The sequence below is a fragment of the Chaetomium globosum genome, genomic scaffold (assembly GCF_000143365.1).
Source record: "Chaetomium globosum CBS 148.51 scaffold_5 genomic scaffold, whole genome shotgun sequence".
Lineage (NCBI taxonomy): Eukaryota > Fungi > Ascomycota > Sordariomycetes > Sordariales > Chaetomiaceae > Chaetomium > Chaetomium globosum.
The window spans coordinates 2,325,693-2,340,813 of NT_165980.1; the positions used below are offsets into that span (position 1 = coordinate 2,325,693).

The 15,121-nt window shown below is 57.1% G+C and overlaps 6 protein-coding genes across 6 annotated transcripts; 5 read left to right on the plus strand and 1 right to left on the minus strand.

Moving 5' to 3' along the window:
• Positions 1-561: 561 nt before the first annotated feature.
• On the plus strand, positions 562-2,073 carry CHGG_07589 (uncharacterized protein; the record flags this gene model as incomplete). Its single annotated transcript, XM_001225244.1, has 2 exons — positions 562-759; positions 823-2,073. The coding sequence occupies 2 exons, from the start codon at positions 562-564 to the stop codon at positions 2,071-2,073; spliced, it is 1,449 nt and encodes a 482-aa protein (XP_001225245.1).
• A 508-nt stretch (positions 2,074-2,581) lies between these two features.
• On the plus strand, positions 2,582-2,831 carry CHGG_07590 (uncharacterized protein; the record flags this gene model as incomplete). The annotated part of the gene is made up of 2 exons (XM_001225245.1): positions 2,582-2,650; positions 2,727-2,831. The coding sequence occupies 2 exons, from the start codon at positions 2,582-2,584 to the stop codon at positions 2,829-2,831; spliced, it is 174 nt and encodes a 57-aa protein (XP_001225246.1).
• A 703-nt stretch (positions 2,832-3,534) lies between these two features.
• CHGG_07591 (uncharacterized protein) lies at positions 3,535-7,560 on the plus strand (the record flags this gene model as incomplete). Its single annotated transcript, XM_001225246.1, has 4 exons — positions 3,535-4,176; positions 4,277-4,943; positions 5,165-5,672; positions 5,775-7,560. The coding sequence occupies 4 exons, from the start codon at positions 3,535-3,537 to the stop codon at positions 7,558-7,560; spliced, it is 3,603 nt and encodes a 1,200-aa protein (XP_001225247.1).
• A 555-nt stretch (positions 7,561-8,115) lies between these two features.
• Positions 8,116-9,901, plus strand: CHGG_07592 (uncharacterized protein; the record flags this gene model as incomplete). Its single annotated transcript, XM_001225247.1, has 2 exons — positions 8,116-8,194; positions 8,259-9,901. 2 exons carry the CDS (start codon positions 8,116-8,118, stop codon positions 9,899-9,901), a joined length of 1,722 nt encoding a protein of 573 aa, XP_001225248.1.
• A 1,273-nt stretch (positions 9,902-11,174) lies between these two features.
• Positions 11,175-12,224, plus strand: CHGG_07593 (uncharacterized protein; the record flags this gene model as incomplete). The annotated part of the gene is made up of 1 exon (XM_001225248.1): positions 11,175-12,224. The coding sequence occupies one exon, from the start codon at positions 11,175-11,177 to the stop codon at positions 12,222-12,224; it is 1,050 nt and encodes a 349-aa protein (XP_001225249.1).
• A 658-nt stretch (positions 12,225-12,882) lies between these two features.
• CHGG_07594 (uncharacterized protein) lies at positions 12,883-14,544 on the minus strand (the record flags this gene model as incomplete). Its single annotated transcript, XM_001225249.1, has 3 exons — positions 12,883-13,555; positions 13,625-14,114; positions 14,223-14,544. 3 exons carry the CDS (start codon positions 14,542-14,544, stop codon positions 12,883-12,885), a joined length of 1,485 nt encoding a protein of 494 aa, XP_001225250.1.
• Between the last annotated feature and the right edge of the window lie 577 nt (positions 14,545-15,121).

Consider the following 15,121-nt stretch of genomic DNA (forward strand, 5'->3'; position numbering starts at 1 on the left):
TGTGGGGCTGCCCAGGAGGAGCCACCATCTCTTTCGCATTTTTCATTCCACTAGCGTCGAGAAAGACGTGGAGACCGAGTGTTACTGGGCCGGTGAGTTGGGTGGGGGCAGTTTTCCTTGGAGTAGCATTGTCTCCTGCAACCAGCATTTAGGCCGACATTGTGGATGCCGACTGCATTGCTGCAATTTCCGGCTCGAACTTGTAGTACCCTTCTCCGGCCGGCTTGGTCCCTCAGATTCGCCCTGATGCTGTTGGTTCCATCTCGACGAAGCCCCTCGCCCCTGATTAGCCCCTGGGGACTATTGTTTATGGTACGACGCTTTCTCCCACGGAGACCAGGAATGCCACTGCGCCGCCGTCGGCAGTCCTGACTGCTACGGTGCACCCTGCCCACGTTTCTCAACGGACAACCTAGCCGTGATGGGAAAGGGGAGGATGTCGTTTGCCGTGTCTGCCCTTAAAATGCACCGAGTTCCTCCCCTACCGTGCGCTGCATCCGTTGCCGTTACATTCTAGGAACCACACTGCAGCAGCGCCTCGTGGCATTTCTCAGACTAAAGATGCAGCACATCATGCGCGTTGGCGTGAGCCTCAGCTGCCTTGCAGCAACGGTGGCAGCCGCTTCGATTCAGTGCCGTGGCGAGTGCATCGAGCGCGACGTTGTCGTTGTCGGTGGCGGCGCCTCCGGTGCCCATGCCGCTGTGTGGCTACGGGACCATGGCCACAGCGTTGTTGTCATTGAAAAGGCTGACCAGCTTGTGAGTATTCCCTATCCCGCTTCTCCCTGTTCCTTCTGCGGTTATACTTACTCTTATTCCTAGGGTGGCCACACCGATTTCTACAGTGACCCTGCCACGGGCAAGGCCATCAACGTCGGCGTTCAGGCCTGGATGGAATACAAGGATGCTTTTGACTTCCCCAAGCGCATGAACGTGTCGACGAGCGGGTCGATGTCGTTCACGCCGAATGAGGCTAAGTTTATTGACTACAAGACCGGCAAGCCAGTGCCCGACTACAAGGCGCCCGAGGCCGCGGACATGTACGCCGCCCTGCAGAGGTACCTCGACGTGATTGAGAAGTACGAGGACATGTTGCTGCCGGGCTTCTTCAACTTTCCCGACCCCGCCAATATCCCCGAGGACCTACTCATGCCCTTCATCGACTTCGTCGAGAAGTACGACCTCGCGGCCGCCGTCCCTCAGATCTGGGACTCCACCGCCCAGGGCCTCGGCGACACCATGAACGTGCCCACCATCTGGGTTATCCAGGCCTCCGGCATCCCCATGGTCCGCGCCTTGTTGGGCGTCGGCGCCGCTGCCGTCCCGGCTTCTGGCCGCCTGTACGACCTGTTCGAGAGCGTTGCCGAATTCCTGGGCAATGATGTCTTGTACTCGAGCACCGTCGTCTCGACCAAGCGGTACAACGACAGGAACCCTCGGAAGGACGTCGTTTTGGAGGTGAAGGGCCCCAACGGCAAGCTCACCTGCATCCAGGCCAAGCGCCTCCTGCTCGCCATCGAGCCCACGCCTGAGAACATGGCCCCCTTCGACCTCGACGCCTCCGAGAAGGCCATCCTCGGCAAGTTCAAGTACCCGACCGTCTACGCCGGCATCCTCCGCCACCCCTCGCTACAGACCCTCAACGCCTACAGCGACCGGTCGCCGGAGCCGGCGTCGTACAACTACACGCTCTTTCCCGTCGCCCCGCAAGTCGGCCGCATCGACTACCTCGGCGGCACCGAGGACCTGTTCCAGTTCACGGCCGTCGGCACCTCCGAGGACACCCCGGAGAGCATGAAGGCGCTCATCGCCAAGTCCATCGACACCATGGTTGCGGCCGGCACGCTCCCCGCGTCCGAGGGCAGCGTCAGCTTCAACATCTTCGCCAACCACGGCCACATGCACGCCCACGTCTCGGCCGACGAGCTCCGCGCCGGCTTCCTGCAGAAGCTCAACTCCCTTCAGGGCCGCCGCAGCACCTACTACACGGGCGCTGCCTTCTCGGCTGGCTTTGCCACTGTGCTCTGGGAGTACAACAAGGTGCTCCTGCCTCGCGTTGTTGAGGGGCTTTAAGCTAGGGCTCACTCGGGCTGGAGTGCCTTTGCTGTTTGTTTCATTTTCATACATAATACAGACCTAATTACCTCTAGTCATAAGAATTGAGCAGCGCTCTACCACGCCAGTTCCCCGTCCTTTGAACAATGGTACCAGCCCCTTAATACTACCTCCTAGGTACAGAACCCCCTTGCCTCACTGGTGGCTCTGAATGTTCTTGTAGTTCTATGGTAGACCACAGGTCATATCGAGTCTCCACCCATACTCTATGTGCCGCGGTTTGAACTGCTGTTTTTAGGGAGCGCGTAGCCAAGTTTCAGTAGTCTAAGCCACCTGAATAAAGTATATAAGCTGTTGAGATCGAACTAAGTACCTATACACGCTACTAATGAAGAGTAACGTTATGCATAGTATACCTAGCCTAAGTTAAAGTAAGCATTATACGATAGTAGAACAAATACAAGTATAGTTCGCTACATGTATATAGCTAACTGCTATTCTTCTTTAGCCGGTGGCGCTGAACACCATGGGAAAGATTGATCCCTACCAAGAGCGGAATCTCGTAATTATTACCAACTGGACCGACGCTCTACATGTAAGCAAGAGGCAGAGAAGCGCTGCTCTTGAAGAGTTTCGAATCAATCCCAAAGTAACGCTGTTTCTCGAGGTAGGTAGTCATCACTCTGGGCACCGGACCAATGGACTGGAGTCAGTGGGCAAATCCCCCCACGACCAACACCATGCCAACATTTTCGCCCACAAGCCGATCGACTTAGACGCCGTAAACTCGATACATCCACAAGCTACGTGGAATGCCCAGATAGAGGCAAGTGACCAGTCGACTATCGAAACCTGTGCAGAAAAAAGTAGGTAGTGTCTTCCGCTGTACGGTAGGGAAGAGCATCGAGGAAGTAGGGTTTCGCATCTTACGCACCTAATTAATGGGAGAGTTTTAACTGGCATGGGTATATATAGGAGATCGAGAGCCGATGATTGTGAAAGTTGCAACTAGCCGTCCGCGGGTAGGTTCATGGGCAAGGCTCTGACAAGAAGGTCCAGCGGAAGGCTCGCCGGCCACAAAGAGCCATGACATGGAGCTGAAGAGGTGCCTTGAACCAGTTGATGACCAATTCAAGGCCGCCGGCCTGCCACCGCCGGCACGCGGACTACCTAGGTAGGTATGTATGCTCGGTGCTCGAAGTTGCTTTCTGGGACATGGCGCATAGGTAAGGTACCTACCTACGTGGGACTTTCAAACCGGGGTGACCGACGCGATATGCGCACTGCAAGGACACAGCCATGAAAGCCACCCCAAGAACCCCGCATCTAGGGTCGTACACATATGTACTCCGAGGCACATTTGTCAAATGCATGTCGTTGCCCCGCTTTCCCGTCATTCTCTCTGCGACGCTAGATCCTCCTTCTTTCTCGCTCCTCCGATCCCTTTCTTATGCAAACTACGAGTTAGTTCTTGAGGAAATGGCGCCCAGCCCGCTGCAGACTCAGAACAGGGACGGGGGCCCAGAACCCCCAACGTCCCGCGGATTTTGCTCCACGTTGCGGCGGCACCTTTTTGGACGAAAAAGGGATGGAAACAAGAGCACCCCCATAGAGACCGCGGGCGTATCAGCAGGAAATACCTGCACGGTTCCGCGGGACGAGCGTACTCTAGCGAGAAACGGCCCCAGGACGAGTGAGAGCACTGCCGACAATGTCCAAGTGCCATACACGGTACCAGAGCCAGAAGATGAATACTTTGGTCCAATCTCAGCGCTGTGGGGAGAAGAATACGCCAATCTCGCAAAGAGCGAGGAAGAAGGGGACGACGATTGCTTCTTCACGGAGTACAAATCCATTGCGTCAAAGTTATTGGGAATCAGTACTGATGACCTGGCGAGTAACAAGCCGGATCAACGAGCAGAGACGGCCAGGGTTCAGAAAACGCTAGAGGGCCTTATTGACGAGAAGAAATGGATACTGGGCCCTTTCGGGGTAAAAGAAGCTATTAAGGCCACGGTTGAAGTCGTGAACGGCGCTAGAGACTTGGTTGGGGCTGGTATCACAGCTTCAGGATGCCTCCCCGCAAGTTTGGCCTGGTCCGGTGTTTGTATCCTCCTGCTGGTAGGTTTCTAATCTTTTCCTCTTTCGCCCCAATGCTAACTTGTGGCAGCCTCTCGTCAGCGCCCTGGCCGCAAACGACGAAAGAGTTAACTCCCTACAGGACATTGCTGTCATCATTGCAATTTGCGATGCTAGGGAGTCTTTCTATGCTCGTGAGTTCGAAGAAGGGGGCTTTAACAAGATAAAACAGTCAAACATAGCACATGGCGTCTTTCGACAGACACTCTCCCGGTTATACGGCGATATCCTCAGGTTCTATGCCCGCAATGTCTACTACCTTTCTCGAAATACTCCTGCGAGATTCCTTCGCGATTTTGCGAAACGGGACGACTGGAAGGCTCAATTGCAGGGTATAAAGGAGAAGGCGACAGCAGTCGATAAAGCCGTATCTGAAGTCCTCATCCAACATAGAGCAGAGTTCCAAAGGCTTTTGACGGCGATTGGCCAAAACCAGGTCAAGTTGCTGCAGAGCCAAGTCAATCTGCTGCAAAGCTTCGTTGAGAGAGCAGAGCGAGACGACAGGTCTCAAATTCTCAAGAGTCTTAAAGTGATCGACCACGAGGCAATGCTGAGTTCGATCCGGGATCAGCGCCCTAAGAGAACTGAGAACGTCCCATCATCGCTCAGTGGTACCCATGGCGCCTCTGCCGCAGTGGATAACGAGCAACATCTGACACCATACCCCGTCGGGAAATGGCTCTTGGAGAACAAAGAATTTGTCGACTGGAAGACCAGTCCAAACTCGGTGCTCTGGCTCCACGGTCACGGTAAGTCGCTCCCGTCGCTCCCGTATTTGAACGGCTGGCGAATGGCAGCGCTAACTTGGCCTACTGATAAGTTGGCGCCGGGAAGACCCTGTTGAGGTGAGGCCACCCTTTTCCCTCTGCACCTCCCCAATTCCTGACCATGGTTCTGGCGTCTGCGAGTTGCTCTCCACATAGCGAGACTGTGATCACCCATCTCAATGGCCACGTGAAACTCTGTCGAGAGCAGGCCAAGCATGCCGCTGTCGCTTACTGCTTCATCCGGTTCTCGGAGCCGAAAACCTTCAAGCGTGACAACATCGTCAAGTCGCTCATTGCGCAGTTCTACGCCGCAGGACCTGCTACCGCGGCAGCTCTTTTGCTCAGGGAGCAGATGGCCGAACTTAGAGACGAGAAGGAAATTGGCAGCGTCCTACAAGAGTTCATTTCCAGCTGTCCAGGCGGCGCATACATAGTCATCGACGGCGTGGACGAGTGCCCAGATACTGGACCTGTCGACTCGCCTTACGGAGGGGAGCCTAGCAATCCACGACAACATCTGCTGGACTTGCTGCAGGCCCTACCAGGACGGAGGTCGGAGAATCTTCACCTATTCGTCAGCAGTCGGCCCGCACCAGACATAAGAGGGCTCTTGTGCCGGATAAACCCCCGCATCATTGACCTGGGGGATTGCCGCGCCGAAACCGATCATGATATCAGCGACTTGATTGATGCAACGCTCGGGGAGTCCTCGTTCGAGGGCAGCTGTCTCCACAAGAATGAAACCCTGAAAAGCAGTTTCAAACGCGAGCTCCTCAACAAAGCGAACGGAGTGTAAGTACCTACGTGGTATAGTATATACCTACCTTGCAACCAATTGCCATGTGTTCAAGTATTGAGGACGAAGAAGCGGTCCAACCGGACCTCTCGCAGTATACAATATGCCCGAATTGCGCTCTCGCGAATTAGTAGAGAGGTTCCTCTCAATGAAACGCAGCTCAGCGAACTCCTGGCGAAATTACCCGAGGGTTTGAACGCCTTGTACAAGGAAGCGCTTATCAAATTGCCCAAAACTCACCATGAGACTATTCGCCGTCTTCTGATTTGGCAGCGGTTTTTCGTCCATGGGCCCATGAACCTTGCTGAGGTGGGAGAAGCTTGCCGAATACCACTTCCGGCTCCCGAGCAGCCCGATTTCAAACTCGACCCCTCGTTCCCTAATCCGCGCGGCATCGTTGACCGATTACCTGGTATCTTGCTCGTCCAAAAGTCCCCTGGCGTCCACTTGCCCGACCCGGAAACCCATACCGACTGGGTTGTGACGGTTGGCCACTATTCGTTTATAGAGTTTCTCCAGTCTAGCGACATCATCACGGATCCCAGATTTGAGCAAGTCAAGTACTTCGCTATTGACGTGGACAAGACACGCATGGAGCTCGCATTCGCCTGCCTCAGTTACTTGTTGCATTCCTCCCGTCAAGTGCACTTGTATTGCGACCTGGAGCAGTTTTTGAAGAGCTTTCCACTGTTCCAACGCTCAGCAGAGGGCAGCTTTGAGCTTGCGGAGCACGTTCACCATAAGACATGGCCACAACCCTTCAGGGACGCCCTTGAATATATATTCTTCGGGCCTATGTCTAAGGAGCCTATTCGGCTTTTGAAGCTGCTCGCAGTCGATGAAGGACCTGGGTGTGGTAGCTACGACTACGCTGGGGCGCTGACGTATTTGGTTGACTTTGGCCACACCCGTATCCTACGCTTTATCCTCAAAGAGCTTCTCCTCAGGGAGGAGAATAATTCATTGTCGGATTCAAGCCTGGCACGAGAAGATCTTGACATCGGGCTCCATCGCGCATGCGCATTTGACCTGCCCGATATCGTCACTCTCTTGCTTAGATACCAGGCCAATCCGCAGACACCTGCAAAAAGGACATGTGCGTCTAATGACCCCGACATCTGCCAGCGACTGCAAGCAGATCCACACGCTGCGCGCGCGCATGCTGGTAAGCCCAACCCTACATGCGCGGTTGGCGTTGCCCTTCAAAACCATGCGGCCAGGGCTCTTCGCGCTCTGTTGGAATGGCACCAAGGAGAGGCCTTGCAAAGCTGCAATGAGAAACACCATACTCACCTGATATCCGCCGCCATGAAGGATGACAAAAGGTGTTTTTATGAGCTCTTGCAGCGTGATCCATATGTTGGCGTTGAGATCGACGGGCTACCTGTTCTCCACATCCTGGTTCTCTACCACAGTCCACTATCGACTTTTCTTCGCAGCAGCGTTGGCTCAAAGGTCGACTATAGGGCACGGGACCGCTGTTTTGGAACTGCGCTTCAATGCGCAGTCGCTATAGGCAGGGGTGGGTCGGTTCACGACTTGCTCATGGCTGGCGCCTCCATGGACGACCCTTCTGACCCAGCATGGGAAACTCTTCTGCGCGACATGAGCAAAGGCGAGCACTTCAACCTTGAGTGGTTCGTAACCGTGTGGGGGTTTCCGGATGGGGATAAAGCCGCGGCCAGGTTGCGAGCCTTTCAGGAGGTGTTTGGGGATCGTTGTCGGGAACCTGGTCTGAGTCCTGAGGATCGCCAGCATCTCGCCGACGAGGCAGGCGAATGGGTTTGGAAATGGGAGCCTTAGATCTAGCACAAACAATTCTCGTAGGATACATTTACTGTGTCGGGGCGGGGCCCAGGTGCCAATAAGTGGGAATGGGCCAACACATATGCTAGAAACGAACCCGAGTTGATGATTAAAAGAATAGTGATGCGGAACACTGAATCTAATTGCAAATAGTAGAAAAAAGGTAGAAAAAAGAGTTGTCTGTTCAAAGGTAGAAGGCGCCTCAGCCTGCACTGCAATATAGTTGTGCGCGCAGAGCGCACAGACTATTTGCAGAGGCGGCCTGACACGGACTATCTTTAAGTAACTCTAATCACACAGTGGGGATTCTTGCATCACTTTTTCTTTTTCTTTTTCTTTTTTTTTTTTCTTTTTTGAATGTTATCCACTCTCTCACTGCCTCAAAACATGGTATTGGCCCTCACCCGATGCCAGACTTATCATCGAGCTGATGACAGTTACACGAAGGCTATCCGAGACATTGACTGGTCGATAAATTATCCTATTTCCTGAACGGCTGGATATGGTCGTATCCGGCGTCGAAACAAGCTCGCCGCGTCGGCAGTCAGCAAGATGGCCGAGCGAGGATCAGGATCCTACCCGCACGCGCAGGCAGGGATGACTCAGTCGGTGAAGACACTAATAATTGGACGTTAGTTATATTGGCCTCTCTTTCGAGCATATGGCTCCCTTGCCTGAAACATCCAACCCTCAAGTCACGCCCTTGCATGGCCTCGACCGGCCGGGTCTCACGACGGGAGCAATGGCCTCATCTACACCCCAAACCGCACTTCTTTCCCCTTTGGACCAATGCATGCCTAGGATCTACACCACCCTATTTCTTGTCTTCGAGACACCCGACCCAGCCACCGCAGTTGAAAACCTCCGAGCTGGTCTGAAGAGGCTCAATAAACATCTTCCTTACCTCAAAGGCCGGGTATTTGCAGCAGATGGCGGACGGGCTGCACTACGATGGTCCCCGAAGGACGTGGACGTTGAGCTACAGGAGATGCCTACCGATGGGGTGGTTCTATTAGGGCTAAGTTTTGAAAAAATCAGAACCGAACGCGCACCACTACACTACTTCCCTCCTACCATCAGCCCTCTTTCGAGGTTCGCCAGCCTCAACTCGGACTCGGGTGCCGCGGTTTTTGCGGCCACCTACGGGCTGGTCGACGGTGGTATGATCCTGGGGCTCTCGGTTGAGCACAACGTAATGGACGGCACCGGCGTGGTCGAGCTGATCCGCTTCTGGGCCGCTTGCACACGGTCCGACATCACCGACGCGGCAACAACACCAACACCTGACCCCAATGAGCCGATCTACCGCACCACGCTGCTGCGCCGGGCGACAGGACTGGATGTCACGGAGGCCCAACGCCAGACACCGCCAACTTTCAACGACCTCCTCGCCCGCCACCCTGAATTCCGCCTACCCTCCACCACCACGCCAACAACAACCCCTTCTACTTCCCTCCCCTCACCCCTAGGCATCTCCAAAATCTTCACCATTTCCCTCACCAAACTCGAAGCCACCAAAACCACCCTCCAATCCCCCCACCCCAATACAACCCCACCCCCAACCACCAACAGCATCCTCTGCGCCACCCTCTGGTCCTGCATCACGCGCGTGCGCACCGCCCGGCGCCGCAAGACCAACACTACCACCACCACCACCCCTTCCTCCTCCGCAGCAACACCAGCAGCAGCAGGACCAGAAGAAGAAGTGAAAGCGGGACATTCCCAGCTCGGCTTCGCCATCAACGGGCGCGCGCGGCTCGGCGTGTCTTCCGGGCTGGCGGACCCGCAGCGGCCGTTTCTGGGGAATGTCAATCTCTATGGGCTGGCGGGGATGGGGGTGGATGTGTTGGGGCGGGCTACTGCTGCTACTGCTAGCACTGGCACTACCGGCACTGCTGCTGCTGTGGCAGAGGACGGTGAGCGGGTGGAGGCGCTGGCGCGGGTGGTGCAGGCGATTGGGGAGGCGGTGGGACGGGTGAGGGGGGGGTTTGTGGGCGAGGTGTTGGAGTTGGTTGAGCGTGTGCCGGAGGGTGGTGGTGGTGGTGGGTTTTTCCTCCTGCCTGGTTGGGATGCGTTTCATGGGATGGATGTCACGGTTACGAGCTGGGCGAATATGGGGGTGTATGGGGTGGATTTTGGGAAGGGGGTGGGGAAGCCGTGCTTTATGAGGGTGCCGCGGGCTGAGACGGACGGGTTTGTGATTGTGTTGCCGCGGAGGAGGGGGGAGGTTGTTAAGGAGGAGGGGATTGAGGTGGTGGTGGCGATGCACCCTGAGGATATGGCGGCGTTGGAGGGGGATGCTGTTTGGAGGAGTTATCTCCTTCCTGATTCTGGATAATTTCCTGACGAGTTTGTTTGTCAGCACCCTTCCTTGTGTGACTGGAGGCCGTCCCGGGTTCCCGCAAGCTACACGTTAGGCTTCGCACTATCTCTCGACGAGGTTTGGTTCCCCGCACAAATCGTCCAAAAACCAAGAGGCTCACGGTTGGCTAAGACTCTTGGTAGGTGCCAGAACGGTGACTCTTTCCCCTTTTGGAAACGTCTGGGGGGCGCTGGCCGTTGTTTTGGATTTTGGCACTTGGCAGTTCCGCAGGACCTTCGTTTTTCTTTTGTGCGTGCCGTTCAAGTTTTGATGATTTTTTGCTCCTGCATCGCAGCATCATTTCTACGACTATTAATTCTCAATTCTCTCTCTGGCCGGCCCACAACCGACCTTGTCGATCGCGCATCACTACCGAGCCGCTGCACGTCGGTATTGCAAAATAAGCGACCGTTTCTTTATATTGCTGCATCCCGGTACTCGGTACCCGGATCGTCGCCAGTGGACAACGATTCTTGCAACGATGGCGGCACCACGTTCATGGCATTTTGGCTGAATTCACCCGTCAAAGCCGTGCACCTTCGATCCCCTTCGACGATGGTCAGTGAAACATGTCGTTGCATTTCCCCACAACCGCCATCGACGGGAACCTGCGCCGCTTCGGAAGTAGCCTCCCGCATTGCCCGAAACGGATGGCTTGCCGATGGCTTCGTGTGGCGGCCACTCATACCGTCGCTCCCATTCGAGGACTTCCAAATCCGGCCCAACGAGATTGCCATCCAGACTTTAGGAGGGAGGGTCCAAGACGGCGCAAAGACCCGCTCTTCTCGATCCAGGCCGTCGCCGTCACCAAACGTTACCACTCCTGGCCTTGGTCCCCTTCCTCAGATGGCACCATGCTGCATTCGGAACACTCGGCAGCGAGCTCACCTGCCCGAAATTCCACACCTTCGCCGCAATGCTGAGCACGAGCCTGATTCTTCGTGCTTCTCTCTGCATGCCCAGGCGGACGGACGTTCCTGTGATTTTGTTGGGTCTGCATTGCTCCGCTTCTGGGATGATGGCTTGGTGCTCGGACGGTAGCCATAGCCAAGGGCGAAGGGAAGCCAAGCTATGCATGATCTGGGGGAGTGAAGGTGTCATTGGATTTAGGTATAAAAGAGTTGTAAATCCCAGGTTTGTCCCTGACGATCCTCAGTGTCGATCAGCCTCCCAAGCATCCCAAGCACCCCCCCAGTACCCCACACTCTCTGTCTACTACCTTTTTGTGAGCTCCTGAAACGCCGCCAATATGTCCAAGGCATCCGCCCTCCTCGCTACCCTCACGGGTGCGGCCCTTGTCGCCGCCCACGGGCACGTCAGCCACATCATCGTCAATGGGGTATACTACGAGAACTACGACCCCACGACACACTGGTACCAGCCCAACCCGCCGACGGTGATCGGGTGGAAGGCCGCCCAGCAGGACAACGGCTTCGTCGAGCCCAACAACTTCGGCACATCCGATATTATCTGCCACAAGAGCGGCTCCCCCGGCGGCGGCCACGCCACCGTCGCAGCCGGCGACAAGATCAGCATCGTCTGGGACCCGGAGTGGCCCGAGTCCCACATCGGCCCCGTCATCGACTACCTCGCGGCCTGCAACGGCGACTGCGAAACCGTCGACAAAGCCTCCCTCCGCTTCTTCAAGATCGACGGCGCCGGCTACGACAAGACTGCCGGCCGCTGGGCCGCCGACACCCTCCGCGCCAACGGCAACAGCTGGCTCGTGCAGATCCCCGCGGACCTCAAAGCCGGCAACTACGTCCTCCGGCACGAGATCATCGCCCTCCACGGCGCCAGCAGCCCCAACGGCGCGCAGGCCTACCCGCAATGCATCAACCTGCGCGTGACCGGCAGCGGCACCAACGCGCCCAGCGGCGTGGCCGGCACGTCGCTGTACCGCGCCTCGGACGCGGGCATCCTCTTCAACCCCTACGTCGCCTCGCCCAACTACCCGGTGCCCGGCCCCGCGCTGATCGCCGGCGCCGCCAGCTCGGTCGCGCAGAGCAAGTCGGTCGCGACCGCGACCGCCTCCGCCACCCTCCCCGGCAACAACAACGGCGGCGGCCCCAACCCGCAGCCTACTACCGCCACCACCACGGCCAACCCGGGCGTCTCGACCACGCTGCGCACGAGCACGAGCACGAGCACCTCGGCGCAGGTCACGCCCCCGCCGACGGGGGGGAATGCCCAGACCAAGTATGGACAGTGCGGGGGTAGTGGGTGGACGGGCCCGACGGCTTGCGCGGCGGGGTCGAGCTGCTCGGTGCTGAATGATTGGTATGCGCAGTGCGTGTAAGGAGGGGGCGGGGTGTGTATGATGTTGTGATGTGACGAATGATGATGGTAGAACGTAGGTAGGGTATTGTCGAAGAACTGGGCGAATGCGCCCGTTTTGATGTACATAGTTTTGGGAACTTGTATAGTTCCGTGTCAATAGCAACCTCGCAGTCTAATGTTGGTGGCCCTCGATTGTGTTGGTATGATGTGTTGTCTGTTGTTGTCCTTCCCTGTGGTTGGTGGCCGAGGAATTCTGCTCCAAATCCCCATCTGTCTCGCACTCGCCTGGTGCTGCCCAACTTCAATCAAGGCGCAACCGCTGTTCACCCAACACCACAACACATGCACCGGGGTTGACCGTCAAAGCGAGGTAACCAAACCCTGGATTTTTCTATCTCCCAACCAACATTTTTACACACAGGCACCCGACCAAAAGCTACAGACCGAGCCTGAACCCGGGCCCGGGATATCATACCAATTCGTGAGCGGGGAATCATGCCGAAAGCGCAAAGGAAACAAAAAAAGACGCCACAACCTATCAAAAAAACGCCCAAACCGCATAATCATCTCGTTCCGCGCCAGACATGACCTATCCAAGCGCACTTTTGTCTCACCACCACCAGCGACCACCCACCAGCTCAGCTGCATGAATACTGTGGACAGGGTAAAGTGAGAGATCAGAACTGGCCATCACCGCCACCACCCAGCACCCCGGCGGCCCACAGCCCAACCAATCCCCACCAACTGACCTTCCAGCCCCTCCATAGGCCATCCAAGCCCTGACCACGGCGATACACCGTCTCCGCAACAGTGGCAGGAGGGGGCACGGTCTTCCCCTTCTTGCCCTTCTGGACCGGAGCAACAGCCGACGGCGGCGGGGGGAGGGCGTGCGAGCCCTCCTCGTGCACGATGGCGTACATGGTGCCGAAGAAGCCGCGGAAGGTGCCGAGGGGCACGACGGTCTCCAATTCCAGTTCCGTCTCCGTCTCGGCGGCGCGCTTGCTGCCCTTGGTGGTGGGCGCGGCGGGGGCCTCGAGGGCGTGGAGGTACGCCTCGGAGCGTAGCACGGCGGCCTGGCCGCGGCGCAGCACCGTCTCCAGGGGCAGCTTGAGCAGCAGGGCGACGGTGGAGGAGCAGAACTTGGCGATGGAGAAGGTGGTGGGCGCCAGCTCGCGGTCGATCATGAAGTGCGTGCGCAGCACCAGCGGCGTCGACAGCGTCAGCAGCGGGTGGATCAGCGAGTGCAGCACCGTCGGCACCAGGAGCGGTGCCGGGCAGAGGTAGGATGGCAGGCTGCGCAGCGTGGACAGCGTGCGGCGGGCCCGCGATCCGGTGGAGGTTATGACCAGCCTGCGGGGTTGGGTTTAGTGTGGGGTTGGTTTGGCATGGGTCTGGGTGCAGGAGGTGGGGCTGGCTTACCGGGTGCGGACGAGGTCGAGAGGGGAGAGGATTAGGCCTGTCACCACGGCGGCCGCGGCCGCGACACACAGCGAGGCCCATGGGTAGGGGGATGCAATGTCCACGAGCCGATCCATGTCGTGGCGGACGCCCAGGTCGGGGACGTTAAAGAGGGCGCTGAGGAGACTGCGCGACCAGTTCTCGAGGAGGGATTGAAGGACCGAGTAGATAAAGGTCGCATTTGAGCCTTTCCACACGCCCCATGCGCCCTCTTTCTGCCAGAGCTGGGCGATGACCTCTAATACAGAGTCCGGCGTGCGAATGCCCAGTTGGTGGGCAGCTAGGGCCTTCGCGGGCGGCTGTGGTGATGGCGGGGTCAAATGTGGTGCGTGCCTCGAACGGGGTGCGGGCGATGGTGTGCGCGGCCGGTGGGAGGTGAAGAAGGCCGACTCGTCGACATCCGACTCGGAATCGGATTGGGCGCCCTGGTGCGATGTCAGCGGGTTGCCATCTTCCGCATGGTCCGAGAAAGCTCATACTTCGTTATACATGTGTATCTTTTGGCTGGCCTGCCGTTGCCTGGATTCCTCCGCTGCCTCTGCGGCGGCTTCTAACCCACCGAGGTCGTCTTGGGCTCGAACCTGCATGATGGTTTTGGCGACCTCGAAAGGTTGGGCCATCAGCACCGATGTGTACTTCCATAGCAGCTCATCCAGGACTTCCTTGACCGTCTGCACCACCGAGGGAGACGGCTCGGCAATATAGTCTTTGTAGTCGATGTCGGAAAAGATGTCGCGTGCCTTGGACGCATATCTGCCCGTCGAGTTGGCTTGGGTGAATGCTCGGGGTCCCGGCGTGGGGAGCACCTCGGCCGGTTCTCCGATCGAGGGTGGGAGGTAGTAGGGTCTTAGGGGATTAACCCCGTCATTATGGTTTGCCATGATGTCCTGTGTGTGCGCACAAGCACAACACAACGGCAGTGATTCTGGTCGTCCCGCTCGTCGTTTTGGCGAGGTCGTTGGGCTAGGTGGACGGGTGGGATTTTGGGACGATTTTCTAGCTGCATGTGCATGACGAGGTCGAGGTGAAATAAATGGGCTCTGGCGCGATAAGCTGCGGGCGGAACTCACAACACCCATGCACCCCACTACATATTGCATAAACGGGGCTTAGATAACGGTAAGCGGGGAGAAAAGCCCAAGGTGCCCGCCAAAGTTTCTTATACGGAGGTATCGGAGTTCGCATGCTCTTCGACCGAGATTCCAGTCATCTCACAGTACCTTCTTTGCATTCGCCTCGCGGCGGCTATACGATAAATTGCTCGCAAAGCCGATAGGTTCGGCACTGAAACTCAAGAAGCACAGAGGAGAGGAGCGGTGTGTTTGCTTGTTTCAGTTCTGATGTTGCAAGAAGTTGTTTGCTTTTTTTGCGCTCCCGCTTTTTAGAGATCCAGGGCTCTTTCGCCCTGCCCTTGCTCTTTCCTCCGCCCGCTCCGCGCCAGGATCTTGCTCCCCGCCC